This window comes from Halyomorpha halys, unplaced genomic scaffold (assembly GCF_000696795.3).
Source record: "Halyomorpha halys isolate HHAL.00 unplaced genomic scaffold, Hhal_1.1 Scaffold1050.1, whole genome shotgun sequence".
NCBI classification, from domain to species: domain Eukaryota; kingdom Metazoa; phylum Arthropoda; class Insecta; order Hemiptera; family Pentatomidae; genus Halyomorpha; species Halyomorpha halys.
Window position 1 is genome coordinate 375737 of NW_027104662.1, and position 26807 is coordinate 402543.

At 31.7% G+C, this 26807-nt stretch overlaps 1 protein-coding gene across 1 annotated transcript; it reads right to left on the reverse strand.

Moving 5' to 3' along the window:
• Positions 1–1585: 1585 nt before the first annotated feature.
• On the reverse strand, positions 1586–26404 carry LOC106688076 (transmembrane channel-like protein). The gene is made up of 15 exons (XM_014432359.2): positions 26300–26404; positions 12829–12934; positions 10824–10995; positions 10506–10740; positions 8774–8962; positions 8439–8683; positions 8174–8368; positions 7841–8095; positions 7595–7664; positions 6855–7521; positions 6611–6765; positions 6242–6528; positions 5787–6099; positions 4418–4640; positions 1586–1925 (listed from the first exon to the last, which is right to left on the reverse strand). The coding sequence occupies exons 1-15, from the start codon at positions 26393–26395 to the stop codon at positions 1648–1650; spliced, it is 3486 nt and encodes a 1161-aa protein (XP_014287845.1). The 5' UTR covers positions 26396–26404; the 3' UTR covers positions 1586–1647.
• Positions 26405–26807: the final 403 nt, after the last annotated feature.

The window sequence follows — 26807 nt, forward strand, 5'->3', positions numbered from 1 at the left end:
TTTTTTTTTTTTTTTTTTTTTATCCCCTTTTTTTTTTTTCTCAATCAATTACAATTATATATTACTTATCCTAGGAAAAATTATATATACACATATTTACATTTTATTTTGTTTTGCCTGATGGATTTTAAGATGAGGAAAACATTGTCCGCTGAAGACGGTTTGTACATGAGTGGCGTGATATCCGGGGAGCTAACAGAGAATGGGGAGGGACCATTCCGGCTGAGTGGCATGATAATCAGATCATTTTTTTTTTTTTTTTTTATCCTAGCCCCTATAGAAAAATTTTTATTGTTGAAATTTTTATATATATACATATTTACAAAATTGTTCTTTTACTTGAGCATTGCTCCATTCTAAGGACAGGTTGAGATTTATAATTCTTTGAGTGTATATAATGTTTAAGTAGACGAGGTGCTAATCAGATACCTTCCAATTTCTGCTTAGTCAACACTCTGAGCTATTAAACACTTTTGAGAGGTGCTACTTGTTAGACGTTTACTTTTAGTGGATCAAAAGATTCTATTGTAATATTTATTGATTCTAATAATACATTTAAGAATATTATAACAAGTTTTTTCAAGTCTTGTCCCATTATCTACCACTCATTTAGGAAAAGTACGTCAATTTGAGTTTCATTGGAAAGAGTAAGTCTGCCAGGCACATAGATCAATATAGCTTCTAAACGGTTTTTGTTATATTGATACTGTCTATATTGCAACGTTTGAGAATGTTATTATTTCGATTTTTTTTAGCAGTTGATTTGCCGTTTGAAAGAACAAAGAGGTTGAAAAAAAAAACCGTATCAAGAAAATATTTTTACGGAATGGAATTTGATTGAATCTGGATTATTTTTTGCACTACCAACTTTCCTCTGATTCAGACTAAATCGGACTAGCTGTCTTCAAAATCTAGCCGTGTTAAGGAAATTACGCTTGCGAATTAGGAGTGAAAGTAGGGGATGGGATTCTATAAAATTGATAGTAGATCATGAAACATTTTTTAACTAATCCCTTACTTTCCTCCCATTTTGATAAAAATCGAATAAGCGGAAGTTGAGGACGGAATTTGTTCAAATCGATATAGGACCATGTAGGTACCAGATGTGCATTCCATAATTTCGTCCTTATTACACGAACAATGATTTGACTACAGGCAGATGCGCAAACAACTTTGTTTATTAATAAAACGTATGAGAAAAAACACCGCGAAGATAAGGAAACTTCGATTTGAAAATGTTGTTATGTTAACCTAATACTCAATCAAATATACTGATTAAGTGGTATACGGTCAAAATGGCAGCTAGGTGAGGTCTTTGAGTATCTATCATAAATATCTATTATATAAAAAATATTGTGAATAAGCAAATAGAGGACCGTTTTATCGTGAACTTACCTTCTTTAAATTTAGGCCTATTGTTTCTTGGGGAAAAATGATTTCTGATTCGAAATTTTAATATCTATTGAAAATAAAAAAAAAATTGGGTAATTTATAATAATCTTTGTTGTCCTTTGAAATAGTAGTTGTTATAGGATAATTAAATAATAAATATTCACAAACTTATTTATTTGCTTTTGAGCCAACATTTTTTTAAAATTTGTTTGTTGCAAAATCACATATCTTTAATAATTTACGTTATATTATTTTTTATTCTTCAGTTGTTTCGTGAATATTGACGGTTGTCTGTTCGATTTTCGTTATTGGCTTTAGTATTTTCTTATTTAATTCACCATTAACATTTTCTTCCATTGTATCAGTTTTAATAATTTTGATTTCTGGTACATTTTCAAAGGACTTCTTGGATGTCACGGAATCCTCCCTGTTAAATTTGATTTCTGAAATACTTTTATCATTTTTTCCATCTGTCACAGTGTTCTTATTCGTTAATGGTTCTTCAAGAATATTTTTCTTCTTTAATATTGTTCCTGTAAAAATAAAAAAAACCAAAGTTGATGGAATACTTGCATGATTAGCGTAAATATATTATATTTATTTGTAATATATAAACTGAAAAGGAAAATCAATATGTAATAGATATTCTATCAGCTTCTTTGATATCCAAATAATGATCATTTTACAATTAATTATACGTCTTTGCAAAATTTCCACCCTCAGATGACAATTAACAAAAAATGTTAAAATTAAAAGGAATTTTACCGATTTCATACTATACCTCTTCACTTTAATAAGTCATCAGAAGTACACTAAAACAAATTATAATCATGCATTTTCTCAATCCTTTGTCATGTCTTTACCCACGGCAGCATCATTTTATGGTTGATTATCTGCTAACCTTACCTCTGCATAGTTCTGAAACTAAATTAGTGAAAGTGCGGTATAGATAATGCATTTTGCCCTCAATTGTGAGACATAGCCGTTTATCAAAACTAAAAGTTGGCGACAAAAACAAATAATTTCATTATTTTTTTGGTTGTTTATGGGTTTACATTACATTTAACGAAATCTAACGTTCACTATATCTTTTTGTTGATTTTTCCTCTAAAATCAATTCTCCAGACCAGGTTAAGAACAAAATATGCTCTTGTGAAAATGTTTGAATTCTTTTTTTTTTTTTTTTTTTAGCGCACGGACGATATAGCACTTTTTTTTCTCAGTTGTTTTCTTACACTGAAATCCAAGTTTAAGTTGAAAAATAACACAATTAATTGTCCAGGAAAACCTGTAAAGTTTTTCCAGACAAGAAAGGATCTACACAAGAAATGAAAAAAATCTGTTGAACCCTTTTTTAAGCATTTGATGTTTTGAAAACTGATGAAATAATTCACTCCTGTGCTTGTCACAATTAACAATGAATGATGGTAAATTTTAGGAAATAAAAAACATTAAAGGTAATTAAAAATGGACACTCATGCCTAAATGGTTCGTTGCACAGCACATTGTATTTATTCCAAATTGAAGACAAAAAAATTTCCAACTTCATTGTTTAGTCAAATTCGTCCCAATCTGTTACCGTTTCCTAAATATGACCGCTTTAAAATAAAATATTCCAATTTTTTGAAAAAAATTTGAACAGGAAACATTTTTTTCCTTTTAATATCAAAATTCGTAGATTAGGGTTCCCCGAGGCGTTAATAACTAATGCCTATGTCTTTCCTGCCAAGAAAACTACGGTTAAAAAATATAACAAAGATGTGTAGATAAGATTAGGATCCGGGGAGATCGAGCAGCGATTAGTAATCGGCTATTTTTTATTTTTCACTCCCTTAACTCCTGTCTCCATTTATGTTTTTTTCTTCTGTTGTTAATTATAAAATTGTTTCATAGTTCATATTTAACCTTTTCTAACTATTATTAATAATGTTAAATGGTTATGATTTATTATTATTATAGGGGCGACAGACCATGGGGTTCTAAGTCCTCGTGCGATGTATTTCCTAATATATCGCGCGTTTCGCGGCTCGTCACTCCTACGCCTATTTTTTTGTGAGTGCCACTCATTGGCTAATGGACCTCACAAATTCCCGGGGGAGGTTATGAATGAGTTTTATATTATTTAATGCTTGAAAAAAAGGCTGGGTGGGACCAGGAATCGATCTGACAACCTTCGGGGTGGTAGATTGGCGCGTTGCCACGCTGCTCCTCTTTATTACAAATAATTAAAGTAAAATATTGTTCCACCACTTAGCTCATGATCTCAATCTGATCTTTGTTTTGAAACAGCAATATGAAATAAACTGGAAATGATATTCCTATGATATAGGCACCCTAAAAAGACATGTTGACGAGGTTGTTTCCTAAAGAGCTGTTATTGGAAGTGAGAACATTACTGCTATGCTTTATAATGAGAAATGCTCAGTTCTATGTTGTAAATATGAGTGAAATAGCCACAGTAACTTTACTGTCAAATTTGACCAAATCCTTTCATAGAAGAGGAAAATGAAAGTGCAGCAGAATACGAAAACTAAAAATCTTACATTTTTGGATGAAAATCTTAAACTTCTTGAAATGTATGAAGCATTTTATGTACATACTACATCAAAGGAAATCTTAATTAACTTTAAATATATTTTTGTTTATTTTATGTTTTTTTTATATGTATTATTTTATTTTTATTTTTCACATTTATTATATTTCAATTTCTGGGTCTTATTGATGTTTAATGGAAGAGTTTTTATTGAAATTTGATGAAACGTTTTTCCAATTCTCAGCCCTTTGTCAACCTTAGTTTGTTTGTTAAGTAACATTATTCGAGCTTTTAAATAAATGATACATTGGATAATAAATAACCACACATATAAGGGGTTAAGAAAAACGAAATTGGTTAAATAGACAATTTAAACGTTTATATTAGTCAAAATGCCCCGTTTTGTGAAATGACCATTTTGTTGGACTGAATCTTTTTTCTATAGATTGAATTAAGAACACTATTGGAATAAAAACCGAAATTATAACTCACCCTGCTGCTTTTCATGAACGTGATTCGTAATATTATTTGAATAATTTTTGTCGTCTCTAATGGCATTTGCAGAGTTATCCAATGAAATCTTTCTCAATGAATTTGTATTGATCATTTTACACCATTTATTAAAAGATGAATCTGCTTCAGTTCCTCTTCTTTTCTTATTGGCTATTTGAAACATTTTTCTCCTTTCTTCTGTTCTTTCCCTTCGTAGTTGGATCTGAAATAAACAAATAAAAATGAATAGCATTTATCCGGGCAAAGTATTTGATAGGTACTCAGTTTAATGATAGTCCTCTAACAGCTATTGTTCTAATTTTGGAAACCTTTTGAGGTATTAAAACAAAAAATAAATAAAAGGAAAAACTCTATCTGTTTCTTTGACATGTTAAATTAGCAAAGCTATGTGAAGTAAGAAATTATTTAAATTAAGTATATCTTAGAAAATAATAAATGGAGAAAAATAAAATCAGTAAATCTGCCCGAACCTTGTCTTGAAATTTAATAGAAGGCAATGTACCATAAATGAGCTTTAATGATGAAAACCTATAATTCTTGAAAAAAATTATAATTTTTTATTTATCAATGGATCAGACTAAAGTAAAAATACTCTTTGAATATTTAGAGTATCACTCGTGGAAAGTATCTCGGAACCAACGAAGATTAACACTAGTGACTCCCGAATCTCAGTGACACTGCAGAGGACAGGAATAACTAAAAGGCCGGCTTGGGAACACAGAATGTCGTGGAAGGGAAGGACGTGGAAAAAGGAATTGGAGGAGGAATACCAATGACATAATTTACAAGGAACTACCATTGTAGTTCTACATTGCAGGTAGAGATTGATATCCCAGGCTTGCTGGGAAATGAATAAAACATTTCAGGCATTTGGGTGCTGAACATGATAACTTATAATTTTTTTATAATGGGGATTCTGTACATTTATATAATAAAAGAAATTACATTAGTGGCTTCTTATATTTGCGAATAACCCTTGATGTAAATAATAGCTTATCTAATGTTACTGATTCCTTTCTGGCTAACTAAACTTTATTCCAAATCATGTATTATTACATTAATTTTTCATCAATGGCTACCGAATAAAGAAAATAAATGCTGTAAAATCTGAGAAATATAGCCGCCTAAAATATGTAATTTTAGTTTCTTACGACTTTTTTTTTAGTTCATACACCGACATCCTCACAGACACACTGGCCATTTTACGAGACAAAAGCAGGAATCCATCACGCTTTAAGATACTTGCTAATAAAAGCTTCGTACTTTATTGACGACGATTTATAAAATAAAATCTTGTATGATGTATTGAATTATAAAAAAAAGTAGACATAAAAGTCCTTATACATGCCTTGAGGTCATCATTGGCTTCTCGTAAAGCATTTGTCAGAGACAAGAGGTAATATATGATCAGAATCAGCAGCATCAGCAATGGGATGACAATGGCTGGGGACGCAATGTAGTCTAGGACCCGGTGGAAAGTCCCTCCTGGTATCAGCTTCTTTAGGCTGGAAGTGAAGAGGTGGTAGATCTTATTGTAGTTGGAGAAAGGTCCACAATGCCATGACGGTTCTATCCAAACCAAGGCGTAGCCGACGGGAAGGACACACAGGAAGAGCATGATCAGTAAGAGGGCGAAGTAAAAATTGTTAGATCTCGATGCTCTGAAAAATGTTAACAGAAATTGAATTTACTTAATCCATATGTAATTTTAAAACTTAGGAAATGATTTTAAATAAATTAAGATTTTTTTAGGTTAGAGTAATAATCACTGAGATGAAAATTAATATAGATTTAATTTCGTACCTAAAAACAACTTCGTGTGGTATGTTACACGTAAGCACAGCCCAAGACCTCATATACATCATCACTATAAGCTTCAGAAGATTTATTAAAGGCAACCCAGGGGAGAAGAACATACCCATCCAGACCATGCCTTGATTGTTCACCAAATGAAGGATGTTTTCTGCCATTTTGAAATCTGCATATTGTGGAACATTTTTTTCCAAATCCCAACACCAGCATTTGTTCATATAACGAACAAATAACGCTCTAAAGAAGTCTCCCATGATAATACCGAGGACAGTCATAAGCTAAACAAATTAAAAAGTTTTAAAACATATTATGTAAAAAAGCAAACAAGAAAACATGCAAAGACTATTAACAAAGTATTACCAAGTCCATTACTGTCAGCTTCACCAATTCTTGCCCAAACATCGTTTCCCAACACAAATTGTGAAGGTCTTTTTTACTTTTTGAGTCTAAATATTTTATGTAAAAAGACAAATCTTTTTTGGGAGAATCTATTTCCGTTGTCCCGTTCATAGAAACTGAAATTAAATAAAAATATAATAAAAGCAATTTTTTTTTCATATCTGCGAGCTTCTTAATTTCAACTAGTACGAACCCCAATACTCACGAGTACTTGTTGGTTTTAAAGTAACATTATATTTCACTTTAGGTATCATAGTACTTGTTGCGTTGTTGGCTTCCCACGAGATTGATTTTGTTGTTAACGGAGATACATTGTTTTGTGCTTCCGATTTTGTTGTAACAGGAGTCGAAGCAGTGCTTTTTCCTTGCGTTAGTTCAATCAACGGGGATGTGGAATACTCATTACTTGGATTAGTCTTACAGTCAAACGAGCAGCTTTCATTAACGTTAGGAGTTAACATATTAGACGATGTGGTGTTATCTTGTGTTGTATACGACGTTCCTTCACCGTTTTCAGTTGTTAATTCGTCATGATAGTCTTCGTAGCCAACTGAGTTGTACATTGTGTAGTCTTCGGGACTGTTTGTACTTAACAAGTCATCGGTAGATACCAATACTCCACTAGTTGATGGAGGAACGTATTCTGAAGGCTTCGAATAATTATTATTTAAATCGGGAGGATGAGAAACAGATGTTGAATTCGCAATAAAATTAGGAGTTGTAGATACATTTGCTAAAATTAATGCCGCTACGACTAGTGGTTTTGCCGTAAAAATGGATTTAGTTGGTAGTGCACTAACTTTCAGTTTTGTTTCTGGGATATTGGTCATTATTTTAGTCAAATTCTCTTTGAGTTCACTAAGTCTTGTTGACTATAAACAAAAAGATATCAAATTATCTGAGGGTCTCTCGGTAAGTTGCTTAAAAAACAAAACAATTACTTACTTTTCCATGAATCATCGAAAAAGTAGCAAAAATAAATGAGTATAGATTTAGTAAGTTCAACACCATAATTCTGTAACAAGTAAAGTAATTATTTAATGCATTTCGGCTTCCAGTTAGAAACATATTAAACACAACTGCAAGGTGCAGCATAATTCAATTATTTATAAACACATTAAAAATTCAAGACCTTAAGGCATACTCTAAATATTTTAGCATTCGACCACCGAGAGGCATCACTAAACCTACCTCGCAAGTTGGAGCCTCAGCGCCTTCCTAGGATGGTACTTTTCAAGATAACTGATTCCATCGAAAATAATTGGATAAATATTTCCAATGAGCGTGATTACCACAGTCAATTCATTCTGCTGCCACCAACTTTTTGCGTCTTTTTGACTGATTTCGTCAGAGCGCCCAACCACTTTTATGACAGCGTACATAGAAGAAGCCAGGAGCCATATTACATTGAAATGAGTAAATATCCTTATAGAAAGCAATTTCCAACTGAAAATTCGTAATTAAAGTATTGTTATATAAATGTCCAATCATGATTTACAATGATTTATGCATGAAATTACTAACTTCCTTCCTTCCTCGCGTGTTTTTTCAGCTTCTTCTAAAAGTGCTTCTTTAAAACCTAAAATTATTGACGATGTCCTGTTATGAGCCGTTTCAGGATTTCCTATCATAAAATCCCAGCTAGTGAACATTTTCCAAGTGAATATGCAATCATCATCCTTTTCTGATAGTTTGCTTTGTTTAGAATTCACTGCCATCCTAAAAGTAGAATGAAAATTACGTAATGCAATTATTGATTACAGATAAGTATGAATATGTGATAGTGTACTTGCGCAGTATGGCTACAAAACTGTAAACATAAACGCCAAGAGATACCATGAAGTAAACCAAAGGTAGCTTTTTGCCATAAAACCCATTATTTTCGTTTTCATTGTTGTAGTAGCCGTAAAACAACGGTGAATATTTCAGAAGTCCTTCAAAATTCCAAAGAGTCAAAAAATTCATTGCTTTTGGACGCTCTTCTTTAGGTATAATTTTCCTTTCTCCACTGGATCCTGTGTGACCGAAGACAACCTTAAAATATAAGTAGACAATTGATTATGAGGTCCTTGACATCAAAAGAATTTTTTGAATAAACAAAAGCAATAGGAGAGACTACCTCACCTCTGGAACTGCCAAAAACAGTACCAAAACTACTGCAATAATCACGTTCACGGAAAATAACCACCTTAAGAAGGTGAAGTAAGATGCAACAACAGTTCCGAAATGGGACTCAATCCTTTTAATTCTCGGTTCCCAAGGTATCATGTTGCTCGCCAGGTTAATGACCTCTCTTTTAATATAATTCCATTTCTGAAAGTAAAAGCGAAAATCCAATTTATGCTAATAGTTATCACAAAGTTAAAAAATAATAAAGTTCATGAAATGAAGAGACATTTCGTTTAGATAGTAGAATAATAAGAATTGAATATCACTTTTTTTTCTTCATTCAACTTTTTTTTCTCCTATGATGAGGGGGAAAATGGATTGAATGTATTAGTAATGAATTATGGGTTAAATTTTTCCTGTTAATGTCTGGAGAAAACTAGTGTCCTAATAACCAACCCTAGCAAAAAGTCTGTGTGTGTACAGTTTAGCTTAAGTGTCGATTTTTCCTTTTTTTTTTTATTTCTCCCAAAATGGATCTAACAATTTTGATTAAAATCAGTGAATCAATGATAGATTAGGTGATATTTAATACCAGATAGATTTTATTTAATTTTTAATTCTTCCTTCAAAGTACTTCTAATTTTATACATTTGGAAGAAAAATAACCATTTTTCAATGTTAACAGTAATAAACGATTGGTAAATAAAAAATATTAAAGAATTTTAGAAATAACTAAATCAGAAAAATAGATTAATCGGATTTGAACGAGAAAAACCGAAACCACCCTAACTTTCCCAATTGTATTATTACTGCTTCGTTGAATTGTTCTACTCTTGGCAGGAACAAATTTTGTATTCGTTATTCCCACCAAATAAAATTTTTCAACAAATGTTTCGTTTATAATTTCCGAGGTTCGGCTTCTTTAGATTTTTTTTTTTAATCACAAAAGTAGTGATAACTTCAACACGAGCCCACCAATGTGCACAAAACAAGCAGACGTAAGTGGGTTTGTAAGTAATAGTTATATTCGCACCGCATCAGAATTTGCTTAGGTCGCGCCCTCTATCCAGAAACTTGGAAGTTACCGTTTACAAAACTATTATCCATCCTACTGTTCTTTATGAATGCGAAACGTGATCTCTTACATTAAGGAAAAAACAGCGCTTAAAGGTTTTACGAAAGGTATTGAGTAAAGTTACATTTTTTTTATCCTGGCCGAAGAATAGAGTTAACCGGAGAATAGAAGGCTACACAAAGCTAGATTGGGAACTGAACTGAACTATAACCTGTAAATGTAGTTCAGTTTATAGCATCGCAGTTAATAAGATGGGCGTGTTAGATTGTAGAGCTTAGTAAAGAACGGGTTCATATCTTAATAAACACCGAGCCGACGGGTAAACGTATGAGGGGTAGACCGAAGAGTAGGAGGAAGGATTGCGTTAAGGCTTATCTGATAGATTGGGTTTGAACAGGCATTACCAGATTTTTTTTGTAGAGAGCAATACGTGGTATCGGCATAGAACTGTTGGGTTCACTAAAACTATATTATTATTATATAAAAAAGAAAATCCTGTATTGTATTTTACACAAAACAGATTATTCTTTTATGCATGTGAAAACCAAAGGATTAGAATACTAGAATAATTAGTTTAATTATTAATAGTCGAGAACTAATATTTTTTTCTTACCTTCCTAACAAAAGAATGCAATTCAATCGCTAAAATAATTTATAATGTACAGTACTTACGTGTATCAGTAGAATATTGAGGCGCGCGAGGATGTCCCTTGCACTCCTTCTTTGTGCCAGCCGCTCTTGGATCTGACCTTCATGCTGCTTAATATAGGACTTAGCTGCCTGAACCAACCGCAGTTTTTTTTGTATCGGCCAGGGTTGATACTTGATATTCGCGACGACTTCCTTGTGGATCCGCATGTTTTGGAAAATCTCTTCTTGTTCATCATCTTCAATCGATATCCTAGAACTGAAAATTTAATAGTTTTTATAAATGTGATAGTTATTGGCAAGCTAGTCGAACCTTTGAGGCGGATCTATAAGATTACTTACTCGCCAGACCCGGTGGTAAAAACCGACGACCTCCTTCTAAGAGAGATGGACAGGGGAGAAGAACTCCTCCTGCGTTTGCTGCTCCGCCGCCTCCAGCTATCCTTGCGACCCTTTTCCAAGATGGCACTGGCGCTGGCCGAATACTCGTCATCATCGTCATCAGCTGGTTCTTCTGAAATGATTAATACAATTATGGTTAATAGAACCGACGCAAGGGCTTGCGAGCTTCATCGCACGATCACATTACCGGTTAATCTCTAACAGAAGAGTAGGGAAATGGTTCGGAAAAGAAACAACATTTCACAAGAAAATTGATATTGGTTTTAAGCTAATATTACTATTTGAATCCTTTACTCATAATCCTTAATCGAAAGGAAAGTCTTAAATCTGGTGTTGAGGAAAGCTTACTATGAATTAAGTTTTTTCAGCTGAAACATTAACGCACAAATCTAACTTACCGCACGATAATTAATCTGGGGAAGGCAAAGTACACAGAGATAGAATTGAAAGCCCGCAAATTGTGAGGATATGGAGGAAAAGATTAGATTGGATAGAAAGTTTCGTACAGTTAGGTACTCATCTGAAATAATACTGTAACAGCTGCGAGGAAGAGATTGAGGAATTGCAGTAGTGGGAAAATTATTCATTTGTTACGAAGGGAATTTCTCACTAGAAGACACTGAAAAGGTAGCCAACAATTTGATGTTCCTCATTATACCCCAGTATTGTGCTGAATCTAGACCTCAAAACATCTGATCCAATCTATGTAATACACATTCCTCTTAAAGTGGAAGACCCGACAAGTACCCTGAACACTAACATAGGGGGGGGCAAACCTCGAAGTTAAACCAACTAAGATTATTTTTGGAGGAGCATAAGCTTAGGTGACACACTGGACATCTGATTAAGATGGATCATGAGAGAACCACAAAAATTTATGAGATCCTGCTAAGACGGTATTAAAAAAACAGTTGGGAAGCGAGACATGGTTGAAGAAATGGACTTGCTGATGCAGGAACGGAACACCTGGCCCAGATAGCAACATCACACTGTATACGTAGCATTTAAGAGAAACATGCTGAAGATGATGATAATTAGCAAAATTATAGCCATTCAATTAGTCATCGTGGTTTACAATATATGACTAATCGTTACAGGCTCTTCATTATATTCACTTTCTTCATTACTTAATTTTGCAAAGGCGTTGAATTTGTTTTTTATATGTACCTCGCTGAAACTTTATATGTGATCACAGAATCCGTTAAATTTCTTGTGCAACAGTTAATAACAGATTATGTTAAATCAGCGGTTCTCAACCAGTGGTCTGCGGTGAGCCTTGGGGATAGACAGCGGGAAAGTCTAGCAGGACATATTTTATGACGACTTATTGTAGAATTCTTTAATTGTTTACAATTACTGATGTTTGAGTGTTAGATGAAAAGTTTTAATAGATAAATGTACAATTCTGTAGGGGGATCATCTCTTTGCCCTTAGCTTTGAGAAAATGTTAGTGCAAGGTTCTATTTTTTGATTCCGCAGACCTCAAGGCATTGGGAATTACTGGGTTAAATACTCTTGGCAGCCAGGGATCTCGTCGTGGGAGAGGTGGGGCATAGTTCGAGAACAAACGATTTGATATTTAAGGACCCTACTTCCGAATGCGCAAATTGTAAATAAATAATGTAAGTTGTAATAATGTTCCTGGTTCCACCATTATTCCTGGAATAGCCGCAAAATTTATCAAGTTGTCCTAAAACAGTTTCGTGTTATTTCTTTCATTAACTAGTTGGCGTCTCTATAATTAACAAGAAAATCAAACCAAGGTTTTTTTTTAACTGCATATAACGATTGACATAACCATTATGTATCCTTTTATGTATTTATTTTTGAATTTATAATCTAATTTTTAAAAAAAAAATACATGATAAGAACATATATCAGCTACAGTTGTAAAAGAGGACAATAGAAACATGTCAATGGAAATGTTACCAATATTGTAAGGTACCTGGAACTGAATCTTTGATTGCTTTCTGCTCTTCTACTTTTTTATTTTCGTTAGCGAAGCTGACTGACAATTTATCTAGGGACGGTTGTGGTGACGTGGGTTCAATCTGTAAAAGAAAGGACATTCAAATGTTTATGTGTATTAGAGCAATATTTCGGCATCTAATTTTTTTAAGTATTTTCCAACAACAATTGTGATGCTTAAGAATGTAAGTACCGAAATGTTTAATTATATTTTTAATGTATAGCTTATAAAAATGAATACGAAGGTTCAACAAATATTTCAAGTTTAGGTAAATCAAATGATGTAAATTAATTTTACCTAATCATGAAAAGATATATTTATAGCATAAGAATTTAATGATTTCGAAAGATTCTTAAAAATACTTTGAATATTTAAAATAATTGTGAGAGTTCAAAGTTCATCTGGAAAAAAAAAAAAAAAAAAAAAAAAAAAAACATCACGCAATAATACTATCCTTAGACCGATAGTAAATTACCAAAGTACTTCAAAATATAAGGTCATTTTGTTTAGTAGAGGTATCATAAAAGTTTTATTACACGCACGTTTTGGTATCGTCATAGTCTACAAAACAGATTTGTTAAAAAAAAAATTGTTGTATTTCCCACTTCTGAGAATACCTCGTTCTAGTAAAATGTCAATTAATTACATCAAATTCGTTGTAAATCCAAAAATTATTGAAATAAATATCAATGTGGCAGAGAAAAAATAGATTAAAGTACAAACCATTAATAAGTTGTGTAAATTAAAACCAATCTTTAACTTCGGCAATTTCGGTTTTTAAGTGAAATTAATAATGGGTAGTTTTTGTTTATACGAAATCTTCTCATGATTACTAATTTTGAAAAATGCTTTACAGTACTTGGATTAACTGTAATTGATTATTGAAAATTAACGTTGGTTGAAATTCGAAGTACATCCAATATGTTATGTTTGATTGAAATTGATAGACAAAGCGTTATGAAAATTCAATGAAAAATATATCTGCTTAAAAATAACAATCTTATAATATTACTGTCTATAGACATTACATAAATTACGAATGTTCTATAAAATGTTAGGTAGTTTTATAATTAATTTTAGAAATACTAAGTTAGTTACCGCTTGTAGTTCCTGCCCGAGCGCTACCATGGTTTGGACTATGAGCGAGAGTGGGAGAAACCACACCCCCCAATCCAGTGATTTCATCAACCAATCCTTCTTCCTTGTCATGGATTTTACCTCACGGAGGGGTCGTTCTCGATTATTATTTGAACCTCAGATAAGATTTACATATAAGATAGATAATTCAGTTTACAATCATGTCGTTAATAAAATAGGTTATCCTTAATTTTCATTCTTAGAATATAAATTTATTAATATCACACGAGAAAAAAAGAAATCTTATAATTTTTTTTGTCAACACTGATTTCCATTTAATCAACAGAAAAGTAAAACGTATATAAATAATAACTTGTAAATATATACTCATGTATTACTGACACATGCATACAAATGTAGTACTTATCCCAACTCTTTTAGCAAGTGAAGATTGATAAGATGAAATGCAGGATATCTAACCGTTGAGGGAAATGTTATTGAATGATAGTATGCGAATATTAAAAAATCTGACTTCTATTTTTCTTGAACGAATTAATTAAGAAAGAAATAATTTTAATAGTAATTAAAATGAAAAATTAATTATAAGGAAAAAAGAGCAAAAAGACATCAAACTTTTGAAAGTCTTAAACTATTGTAATGTATTACACACTTGCTCTAGGTAATCTGAAAGAGCTGATCCTCAGTCCACTTTGTACTAGTTGTCTTTTATTTCTGCAGAGATACCCCATTCGGTAATTGAAACCTACTATTCGCAAATCATAATAAGATCACACAAGAGTGAAGCAACTACTTGAGAATTTACAAGAGTTGGTGATTATTGTGTAATTATATCTAATAGGAGAGGTACCTTTAGACATCCTCACAAATGAAAATAAGACCTAGTTCAAATAAGAAAGGAAAAGAGAAAACTTTTGGGTAGAATATCTACAGCCAGCATCTCCTTTTCTCATTAACTCCCTAATTTATAAATTGATCCCTGGAGCGGTAGGAGAGGACGAGAGGTAAGGAAAGGGGTTGAAGTATGTTTTAAGAGGTGCATAGTAATTAAAAGGATATAGGAAACTAATTAGGAACGATGATTGATTAGGAGAGACGTATTTGACCATGTCCTCAATGAAAGGAAGTGAATGAAAAGGTTTTAAAAGGTGGACAAAAAGTAGAGAGTATTTTAGTAGAGTAACGAAAAACATATCAGATAACTTTCAACATCAGATAAACATATCTACAATCTCAATGATTAAAGAAAATTAGATTTTAACAGGAGAGGCACCTGTAGACATTCTCATATATCAAAATAAAATCTAATTTAAGTAAGAAAGAAAAAATCCTCTAATTAGGATTTTGGAATCCCAAAATAAGTTGAAGCCGACAATGTGGGGGGACACCACTGAGGCATGGAAATAAGAAGGGATTTATTATTGTTGTTATATACCTGGAAGTCGTCAAACGTATCTCATGAATTGTATCGCCTATTAGGCATTGAAAGTCAAGCTGCTGATGTCTTCCTTATAGAAGGACGACCTAGCATAAGTACCTATATAGATAGGTACTTATGTTATGACCAAGAGCGCACTTATGAGCCAATGACTATGGATATTTTAATGCTTACAAAAGAGAGGATTCTCAATTCGGGTAAAGGGTAAGGTATCGTACTTGGGACGAACATTGCACTTTGGTATGGTGTCAGGATCTTAGTTATGAAGAGTAGTGGTCTGGAATTCAAGTGAGTCAGTAACTTCTTAAGGCAGCATCACCTTATCTCATTGGTGATATATAAATTGATCTAAGGAGCGGTAGGAGAGGGTTAGAGGTAAATAAAGGGGTTGAACTACGTTTTGAGAGGTGCGTAGTGATTGAGGATATAGAAAGATATAGGAAAATAATTAGGAAATAAAACTAATTGGGAGAGACGATTAGACCTTCTCCTCAGTGGATGGAAGGAAATGAATAGGTTTTAAAGAAAGGGGTAGTTAATTAAGAGAGATTCGAGTATTTTAGTCGGTTAAGGAAAAATTATAACTATCAACATCAAAGAGTGTTTAAATCCTATTAGATTCCTAAATGTGGTACTAACGTTGTCGCTTATTATTTAGGTTATAAGAAATGGATTAATTGCTTGCAATATTATATAAAACATAAATAATAAAGACTTTATTGATTGATTCTTAGAATTATTTCTTACACGTCTTTCCACTTATTCACTAGTAGATTTTTTAGTCTTGTTAACTTTTCGAATATAAATGAATTGTAATACGTTTGCAGTTTACTCATGAATGTTAATTTAAGGATACAGAATCATTTAACGGCATAATACCAGGCCCCATACATTCTATTACACACAAGTTTAAACTTTGCTATAAGTTGCAGTCGTTTTAGTATTTTTATTAATTTTATTCCACATAAAAAATAGTTCTTGTTATGTTTTCTTTATGCGAAATAAAAATAAAATAATTATGTGAATAAAGCAAGCAGTAGATGTGTATTTGGAATTTTATTTTACTCTTGGACAATTGACAAAGGACCTTGAATGAGGGAAGGGATTGAAACTGGTAGTGTGAGGATATGTTTTGTATTATATTTATTTATTCCTATCCGATAAAATGCATTTTTAAGATTGATATGTGCAGTAGTTAATTGTTTGTCTGTTTTAAAAATAAAAGATTTTAGTTGAAAACTATATAGTTCTCTTCATTGATAGCTGTAGAAGATGTTTATTACAACACAGTGAAAACAAATCAACTTCTATAACTAGGCAAACCTGATCTGTAACTTAGCCAAACACAAGGAATAATACCTGAGTATTTAGATCGTGTTAGAGAATATTTTACTGGTCGAAAGTTTCTTCTTATTCTTATATGATTACCGTGAAAAATGAGAACATTGTTGTAGAAAAGAGTTTCCTTCAAAAATAAACATGGATGTTCATTCAAGATAAAAATCGGTAAAATTACATTTTTCTATCCCTACCTATTTTACTTGGCCTTATGAAACAATGTTTAAAAGCTTTACACAGAAATAGTGATTGTTTCAAATGTATCTGTTAATCACTTTCTGAAACCATTGTAGAAAATTTAAAAATGAGCATCTTTGATGGACCTTGATTTGTAATTGACGTTGATCAGTAATATCAAAGATGACTGTGGTTTTACTAATCACATGACTCAAGTTAAATTCGAAGTATGGAAAGCTTTGGACCAGTTGTCAAAAGATTTTCAGGAAATAACAAAGCAGTATAATACTATTAAATACTCGCCAAAACGAGAATTTCGAACTTGCATGATATTATCGTTCTATTTTCTGTAAAACCATTGTGACAGATTTCCTCAAAGGTTAAGAACAAGGTGACCGGTGCCACCAGGATATCAAATTAGTGGAGGAGGGATATCAAGAGCCGTGGTTCAGCCATATGATTCTGTACAATAGTAGAATAGGTGAATAGAATAGCAATAGCTGGTCCTTAGAAAGGTATTGTAATCATCAAATAGTTCATCGGTGATCGTATATAAAACGGCTTTCTTAATATATTTCTATTTATTTTGTATAATTCTATTTAATTGTCATTTTTCTTCTTCTTTCTCTTCCTCCCTTCACGCCTTTCAGCGTGGAGGTGCCTCTGTCCAAGCGTCTCGATCCCGAACCAGCACCCTCATGGCATCCCAGTTTTTCCATCTTTTCTCTCCCATTCTGGAGATGTAGTACTTCTATTGTATTCGAGGTCTCCCTCTTGGGCGTTTTCGTGTTGGTCTGGCCTCAAAATATTTTATTGGATCCTTGTCTTTACTCATCCGACCGAGATGTCCAAACCATCTGAGTTGTCTCTTTTCAATGGTATACTTTATGGAGACAGTTCCTGTCAAGTCCTCTCATTTCGTATGCGATCCCTCCTAGTTCGGCCTGTAACCTTGCAGATATGTACTTTACCATTCTTCTATACCTCCCTCTTCCCTATAACTATGTTGCAGAGGTGGTAGTATATTGCATTTGCCTTCTTTATCCTGTAGGATATCTCTTGGACTAAGTTTCCACTCCTGCTGATAACTGTTCCTAGATAAGTGTAGTCGTCCACCATTTCTATTGGTTCACGTTTGCAAAGTATTTCAATGTTTTCATTTCCCCGGCCTATATGCATTATTTTGTTTTTCCTGACATTGATGGTCTCTCCTTTTCTTTCCAGCTCAGCTTCCCATTCAGTTACAGCTAGTTAAAGGTTCTCTTTATTATCTACTATAAGGGCAATGTCATACGCAAATACCATTACCTGGGATCTTCATGTTACCTTTGCCAATAACAGTGCGGGCTGTCCTTCGTTTGCACATTTTAAGGATTTCATCCATATAAATGATGAACAAGAGGCTCAAACTATCTCCTCGCTTTACTCCTTTCTCAATTGCAAAGGACTCTCTTCTATTAATCCTTACTATTTATAGCTTCTATCAGTCCTTGCGGGATGTTTTTATTTCAGAAGGTGTCATTCATATTGCGATAATGTATAAAAGTTTTAAAATATTTTTTATACATTAATAATTAAATAAGAAATTTGGAGCCTTCCAACTAAGATGTATATATATTTTAAAAACATGCTGTACATTTCAAAATGACCTCTCTTTTTCCTCGTCATACACTAAATAAACTAATAATAACATTATTTGTTTAAATAACCCTCCCAAGCCACCCACATTTTAAATATTTAAAAAAATTGTTTTATTAAAAAGCTTTTATTTCGAGAATTGGAATCAATTCGACGAATCTCAAATTTTTCTCTAATTTAGAAGACTGGAATTATCAACACTCGACTTTGAAATGCTATGCCCTAAACTAACTGATGCTCTGTGTTCACAGTAAGAACAATTGATCTTCGTGTTTTCCGCTTCGGCGTTGATCCATTACGAACATAAAAACGAGACATAATTGTGAAGAAAGAGTATGGATGGAGTTTCAACATTCGTTCCCGAGATATTTGGGCAGAGATGTCGATTTCGCACAAATTTTATAATTCATTTTTTCAACTTAGATTTGCATTTTTCTGATTTGATTTTTTTTTTTTTTACATGGGATAAAGAAGAAGAGTTGTCCCAATGTAGATTCTTCTTTTCTAAAACATTTTTTACTTCCACTTACCTATATATGGAATAATTGGAAAGTATTGCCATGGTGCATACTTTTGGATTCAAGTTTTCGACGGAAATACACTTTTTGAGTTCTCCCGAGTCCAAATAACCGAGTTGCGCAAATGGTTTTATGTGTAGGAACAACCTAGTTTAAAATCCAAACTGAAATTACATATTTATGGCGGATATATGTCTGGGATATGGAAGCAAATTTTTCGAAATGCCACTTTATAAAATTGGTTTTTCAAATGTTTTCGTTTTTTTCGGAAACGACAATATATAAATATTGGAAGCAGGTAGTTGAACGTATGAAGTAAATTATAGAATGATAGTCCGGATAGTGGTCAATAAAGGTATCAAAATAGTAAAAGAAAACTATTTATTGTTAACCAAAGTTTGCCCCACTTTGCGGGGCTGTCTGATTGAAGTTTTTTGTCATCTTTTCTTCAATCAGATAGCCCTGCAAAGTGTGACTAAATTTGGTTAACAATAAATAGTTTTCTTCTACTATTTTTATACCTTCATTGGTATTAACACTCGGACTATCTTTCTACAAATATGTGTACAAATTTTCAATCAAGTGAACTTTTATATCAGCCAGGCCTCATCCTCATTGAAATAGTTTAACAGAGCCAATGTGGAGTTTTAAAAACGTCTCACTCTTAAGTAACTTTAATTTTGTTTATTTAAAAACAATAAACAGTTCTCTATGTTTTAAATAATAAACAATGTACAAATACAAAATATGAAAGACTTTTGTGGATTATTAAAGGAGAAATAGTCAAAATGGATATATAGGATTCAAACGGTAAATTCCGAGACTTAGATTTTATAATTTTCACTTGGTGAATATTGATGGAAAGAATTTTATTATTCTAAGCAATATATTTATGACAGGCCATTTACTTTCTGATCTATTTGAGGGACAGAGAAACGTCCAGAAAAAGGGTGCGTGTCAGCTAATGTAATCATCTTGAGGGTAGGTGCTTTTTGTGTTTTCCCCAGCTTGTTATTTAGCCAAAGTTACAACAGGTTGAAGAGTTAATGGTTATTAAAACGCGTTCATAACGAAGGGCAAAATTTTCTTATCGATAAAATGATGTAATAATTGGGTAGATATTTTTCATTATACTCATTTATTGCTTCAATATAAGTATGACAATTGTTTGTCAGCAATAAAAATTAGGGGGTAGGAAAAAAAAATAATGATTTTAGTAATAAAAAATTTAATTACATAATAAAATTTCACAATTTGAAGGTTATGAAACATTTCTCTTAAACCTTCAAAAATTGTTAGACATAAATTAGAACAAATACAAAAAGTTTGATAATAAATTGTGAAATATTCTCTGTTACACGAATCTGTAAGTTGCGTGACACACAGATCTATTCAACCTTGTAATTCATGCCGACGCAAATGGACCTTTAAATGGTTTAATTAGCGTACATTACTGTAAGTATATCACTTTATAGTGGTAATTACTTCGGGCAGTATATTCCGTAAGTGATTCCAGTAACTGAAGCGAATGAAATAACTATCAAGAAATGTACGATATTCATTTCAAATCAAAATTATTGATAAAATTTGGCATTTAAATTTAATAAAGTGGTTATTTCTCTTAATTAATGAATTACTATTTATAAAGTTTTGGCCTCAATCATTTCGTCCTCAAGTGACAAGCCTACGATTATGAACTGATTGTTTTTAGTAAAAATATTAATTAATTTGTATTAACGAATTGGAGACGAATCATTAAAAGTTAATAACAGTTGATTTTTGTTATTTATAATCGTAGACTATAGCCGAATGATAGATTTTGAGTAGTCCTGAATTGACATTTATTAATTGAGAAAACATATGCATGTTTTTATCCAATGAACACTATTAAAGAAAGAATTCTCTTTCCGCATGAAATAATAAATATTATAAGGCTCTAAAAAAAAATTATAATAAATAAATAAAAATATATCTATTTTGATATTCACTCAGTCTAATTATGATTTTCTAATTATTCATTTTTTCTTATCCTTCGTTACTTTTTACAACTTTTCCAATAATCTTTGGTTTACAGTTATACATCTATATAATATATATTCTGTTAGTTCTTAAAAAAAAAAAAATTTCAACCTTGGAAAATATTCTTGATAATTATCAAATTATTTCATAGTTTATGTTTAGAACTTTTTAATAGCCACATTTTATTCATTATTCTTTTAAATAAAATAATTAAACGTAATTTAGAGGAAGTCATTTTGAAAATTTAGCATTTTGAACTGTGTAATTATTTCAATGAGGAAAAGATCTGAATGATATTAAAGATCGTTTAACTGTACATAGATACAACTAACTTAATCAAAATAAATGGTCGTTTTTTTTTTTTAAAAGTGTAAAACAGATGATGTAATGTAGCATTTGAAAACCATTTTGTGAAACTTCTGTGGTCAGAATCTCGAAAGGTGTATTTTTGTCTTCAAAATCACATCACTGCCCTGCACTGTATATTTCATATATAGGTCAGTGAAAATAAAAAGTCAGTGACGTAGATATTGCTATTTTGTTTAAATAATGGCATATCTAAAAAAAAAATTATTTTGTATTTATCTTTCTTAGATTGTACCATAGAATGGTTACCATCAAGACCTTACTCGGCATCCTAATCCTCTGGTAGCGGCCGTAACAGGGTGTCGGAGTTCTTGCCATGGCCAGCTTCTTCACTCAAGTCCTAAGCGTCAGTGGCTCTAGCCAGGAACTGGAGCTCAGCACCAGTGACGTGGCTGAGAGAGAAGCATGGAGTTCTGCCATGCCATCCGCATACAGGGTGACAGGGCTCGATTCGGGGTGCCATGGGCAGAATGTAAATATAGTATAAGTGTGTCTGATTGAGTTCAAGATTTCGTTTACTTTATTTTTATTGTTTACCTCAGTTGCTTTATTATTTTATATTATTTAACTCGGTTATCCGTTTATGTTTATTTATGATGAGTGTATATAATTTTATTTTTATCCATTTTAGTATGTACTTAAAAATTAATCAAATAATAATAACAAAAATTCAATAAAATAATTATTTTTAGTTGATATGTATATATGGTATGATTCTGTACTTACATTCCTAATACCTATTGACCTCGAGTGTGCAGATATTATTATTCCAATAAAAGTTTTTAAACTTTTTTTTTTTTTATAAGATGTGCCTCTATAGAATCAAAACAGCGATTTATATACTAGTACAGCATCGTGAAAGTAAAATGGATTATTTTAAACTTAAATTATATAATTTTACGCTCAGTTTAAACAAGTAGATTTAAAACTTTGAATTTGTTCTGGAGGGTTGTAAGTTAAGTAATAACAGGTAGTAAAGCAAGGTCTCTAGACAAGGAAATGCTTTCGATAAAAGTATTAATTAAGTGCCTACGTGAGAGGGAAGATAAATTGCTAATGGCGCATGCGTGCAAGGTTACATAAAGAACATTAGGCGGACATTTTCGTGTAAGGGTAATTGAATTAGCTTATTTCTTAGAAAGGCGGGCGTCGTTATTTTACAGAACTCGTCAACACCCATTGAACCTACCTCAAGGACTTTCCTAGGCGTCCATGTTAGTTAATTAAATGGCAATCGCAAGGTATTGTTGTTCAGTACTTGAGAGAGGGCAAGGAATATTCTCTAATGTTGTTTTCAACTGATGAAATTTATAGTATGTTTATTTTTCTCAATTCAAACAGATTGTTCAAATTTGAATTGTGGATAATTCTTTTACAGAGGTAGTTCCTCATTTAAAACGCATTGAAACTCACACATTAAAAAACATTTTAATTTTAGGACACCATTTTCTTACAATTTTGTTCTGATGTTATGATTATGACCTAAATTTTGTGAACGAAATTATTCGTGGTCGGTTTGTTTTGTTGCCATTCTATAACACACAAAGATTCGGCCACAATTGCTAATTTAGCAATATTATTATTTTTTATGATCTAGAGTGCATTCAATATTCATGTTTCACTAGCGAAAATGATTTTCAATTCTCACATACATTTTTTTTTTTAGGGCTGATAGAAAAATAATAGCATAACGATTATACATTATTAAACTAAAAACATGTATACACCTTCATACATACCTTCATTATATGTATTCCGTAATAAAATGTAAATATAAATATATGTATATAAAACAAATAAGGATTCATTAAGACTCAATAAAATGAATGAAGATTATTCCAGAGGATATCGAGTATCAAGTATGCTCGAACATCCATTTGATTGCAGATAGGCAGACGAAGGACAGACAAACAAAATTTGTTATTTCATGTCCAAAATGTAAAATGAACGTGAAAATTTTCAATTTTACGGACATCATTTTTCTTTTTTTCTGCATGCGTCACGGAGTAGCCGAGTGGATAATGTAAGATAAATTTTCCTCATTTTGCAAAGCTATAACCATATTTGCAAGAATACCTAGCTCATTTAATCTTCTGTCTTAAAAGACACAATCTTCGAATATATTGGTTAATGTCAGTCTTTCATTACATTTCTGCCACCTGAAGAAGTTTGGCTATAGAACAGCCACAGCAACCGCATAGTTATTCTAACGTGGGTAATATATATTCTCAGCCACGTTAGAATAACTATGGGGTTACTGTGGCTGTTCTATGGTCTAACGCTTTCACTGACAGAAATGTCAAAAGACATGAAGAAAGACTGACAATAACCAATATCTTCGAAGATTGATAAAAGATTGTCTTTTACGTCATATATTATATGTCCTTCCTTATATTTTCAACCCTGACCCTTCATGGGCTTGTAAAACCCTTCAAAAATTTGGGAATCAACATAACTCCAAAACCAAAAAAATAATCATTTCCTCCGTAAGATTTCGAGGCGTTTGAGCAGCCAAATATTTCATCTGCGATTAAACTATTTAAGCATAGAGATAAATAAATATGGTAAAATGAAAAAAATATATAAAATGAATAGAGGATTTTCAGAGGATATAAATAAAATATTGAAATATAGGGAAGTCAAATAATTCACTAGAGGAAAAGAATATTTTCTCTTCTGTAATTGACTATTTATTAAACAATTCATTGTTAAAATAATGCTATCCTCTTAGTTTCAATATTTTATACGCATTTCCTAACTAAACATGTATAAGAACAATACAGGTTTTTGAAGTATTATTCGGAGTATAAGAATCGAATAATCCTTAGAAAAACGTTTTATGAACCCGTTATAAATTATTAAAATATAGAAGTCAATGTTGCCTAAAATTAATTTTTTAATCTTATTTCTCATTAGCTTATGTAGTAATTGCATAATGTGATAAAATTTGAAATTTTTTTTCGGTTCTATAAATCATAATATATTTACTAATTTACCAAAATCACCTAAGATCATCCGAAACATTATAAATTTAATCATAAAATGAGACTTTTTGAGATTATTAATATGCAATTATTAAAATCAATGTTACGCCATTTCAAGTAACTGTGGTTTAAACAGTTTTTATATTATTTGTGGACTTAAGAAATGAGGATGGACGTTTGTAATCTAACTTAACACATATAATTTGTTTCTTATGAATGCAATCAACAAACAATGGTAATTTTTCATGATAATTCTATTTTAGTGTGTTTTGGGTTGGTTAACTGTCGAACAGATGGAATTGCGAAATAAATGTCTTTTATAAATAATTAGCAATTTCAAGAATTGCGATCCGGCTTTGGATATATGCGCTGACTCTCTTCAGTCAGCTCTTTCTGATTCCGGTCATTTTTTTTCCACACGAAAAGGAGTCGACATTTTGTTGTAATTTAATGTAGAGTTGTATTCGAAGGAAGATAAAGGCAGACACATTTCTAGAGAATAAGATTGGCTCAACCTGATTTTCGATCTTACCTGGATTCAATGAGCCTTTACCATTGAGTTTTAGTTTCTTAAAAGAATTGATGGTGAAGCCCAATCGGAGGAGCAACCGTAATGATTTGAATTAGTAGTAAAAAAAAAATTGAATAATGCGTATAATTTTTTTTTCTATAAACAAAACATAAGGTCCACATGTATTCAAAAATTACTAAATATTGTCAGAGATTAGTATAATTACACAAAATTCAGAATTTCCTTGAAAATGTTATTTGTTTTTCTAAAATAGGAATCTGTTCCAAAACATGTGAATATTATTTTAGTTTTTATTTAATAGTTTTTATTGTATATTAGGAGAATACATTTCATAATGCTCCATATTTATAAACATATATAGCAATAAATTTTCAAAAAGTATTGCAGTTATTTAAGTAATTTTAATACATTTTCTTAAACTTGTCCCTAATCCTTATCTAGTCTAATTGCGCACTGAAATAGTTTTAAAACAACATCAGAAGTAGAAGTAAGTAGAAGCGGAGATGTTAGTAGATGTCACCCGTAATATAAGTCCTCTGAAAGTCCCCCCCCCCCCCACTACGGCTTGTACAACTATTTTCCGGTTCGAATCCAGCCAAAGTGGGTTGAAATTTATTTGGTTGCAGACCCACGGAATGATTCTTGACCTCCTTGCTCTAGCTAGAATTGGTTGACAAACTGTAGGATTACCTGATGCTAGAAATGACAGAGCAGGTAGAAAAATGAAAAAAAAATTAGCAAGTTCGAATTACAACATTATCATCAAGTCTGCATAAAGGCTGCTTTATCTGTTCTACTAATTTCACAATTATTCTTACCATAATTAACGGAAATAATAGCGATAGCTAACAGTTCCCTTTTGTCCTTTATATGATTAACAAAAATACCATCAGTTTTGCGCTATCTGATTCTATATTTTTTCTTTATATCTTTATAATCTTATTGCATATATTAAAATTTATATTAACTTATTGACATTTTTCATTCTTTCCTGTTATTTCGCAGAAACATGAATCCTGTTCCTCTTCTATACCTGAATAAAAAGCTACTTATTTTTAAGAATATTAGAAAATAGAAAAATCTCATAAGTAATTAAAAGTTTATTATATACCAGTTAATACCATTTTTAGTTGTATTAGTCCGTTATAGAAGTGACTTCAGCGCCAAGAAATATATATCCATTCTTCCTGTTACTGTTTTGCTTAAGTTATTTTCAACTTAGCTAAACTTCTCAGTTTTTTTCAATAATAACATAGAAATTATTTTCAAATTAATGAACGATCATTCAAGGATATGAAATGGGAAAAAAATATAATGAATAAGTGTTAAATGAGAAACTTACATCTTCCTTAAAGTCTACAGAAGCAGATGAAGTTCTTTTTCCGACCTCAACTCTCAATATTCCAGGTTTCTTTGAAGTTCCTACTTCATCACTCATTTCGCCTCACTATTCCAAACAAATAAAAAATTATAAATACTATCATATATCATATCTTTTTACATTTTACTCCTTTAACATTTTCTACTTTAATGATATGTATACAATTTTTTTTTTTAGGTCTCGTTTTTTTTTATTACATATGTAATTTGTAAGAAAGTAATGAAGTTATTAAATATGCAAATTCTCATTTATTTTTATTGATATTTCGAGTTAGGATTCTTCCAAGTTATTTTCTTTCTTAAAAATTGTCTGTTTTAATAGAATGTCTGTCAATTTTTGTTTTAGTTGTCAAAGTTTGTTGTTAAAAATATGTCATTTGTTAGAGATTAATTTAATTATTAATTGAGGCATTGAGTTGAGTTTTTTTTTTTTTTTTTATGGTTTAAAGTGTTTCCCATCAACACCTTTT

Excerpts from the sequence above, each read along its gene's own strand:
- LOC106688076 (XM_014432359.2), bottom strand. The coding sequence starts at position 26,395 with ATGAGTGATGAAGTAGGAACTTCAAAGAAACCTGGAATATTGAGAGTT. Across the intron at positions 8,369-8,438 it reads TTTGTAGCCATACTGCGCAA|GATGGCAGTGAATTCTAAAC; the intron begins GTACACTATCAC and ends TTCTACTTTTAG. Across the intron at positions 7,665-7,840 it reads CTGAGGCTCCAACTTGCGAG|AATTATGGTGTTGAACTTAC; the intron begins GTAGGTTTAGTG and ends TACTTGTTACAG.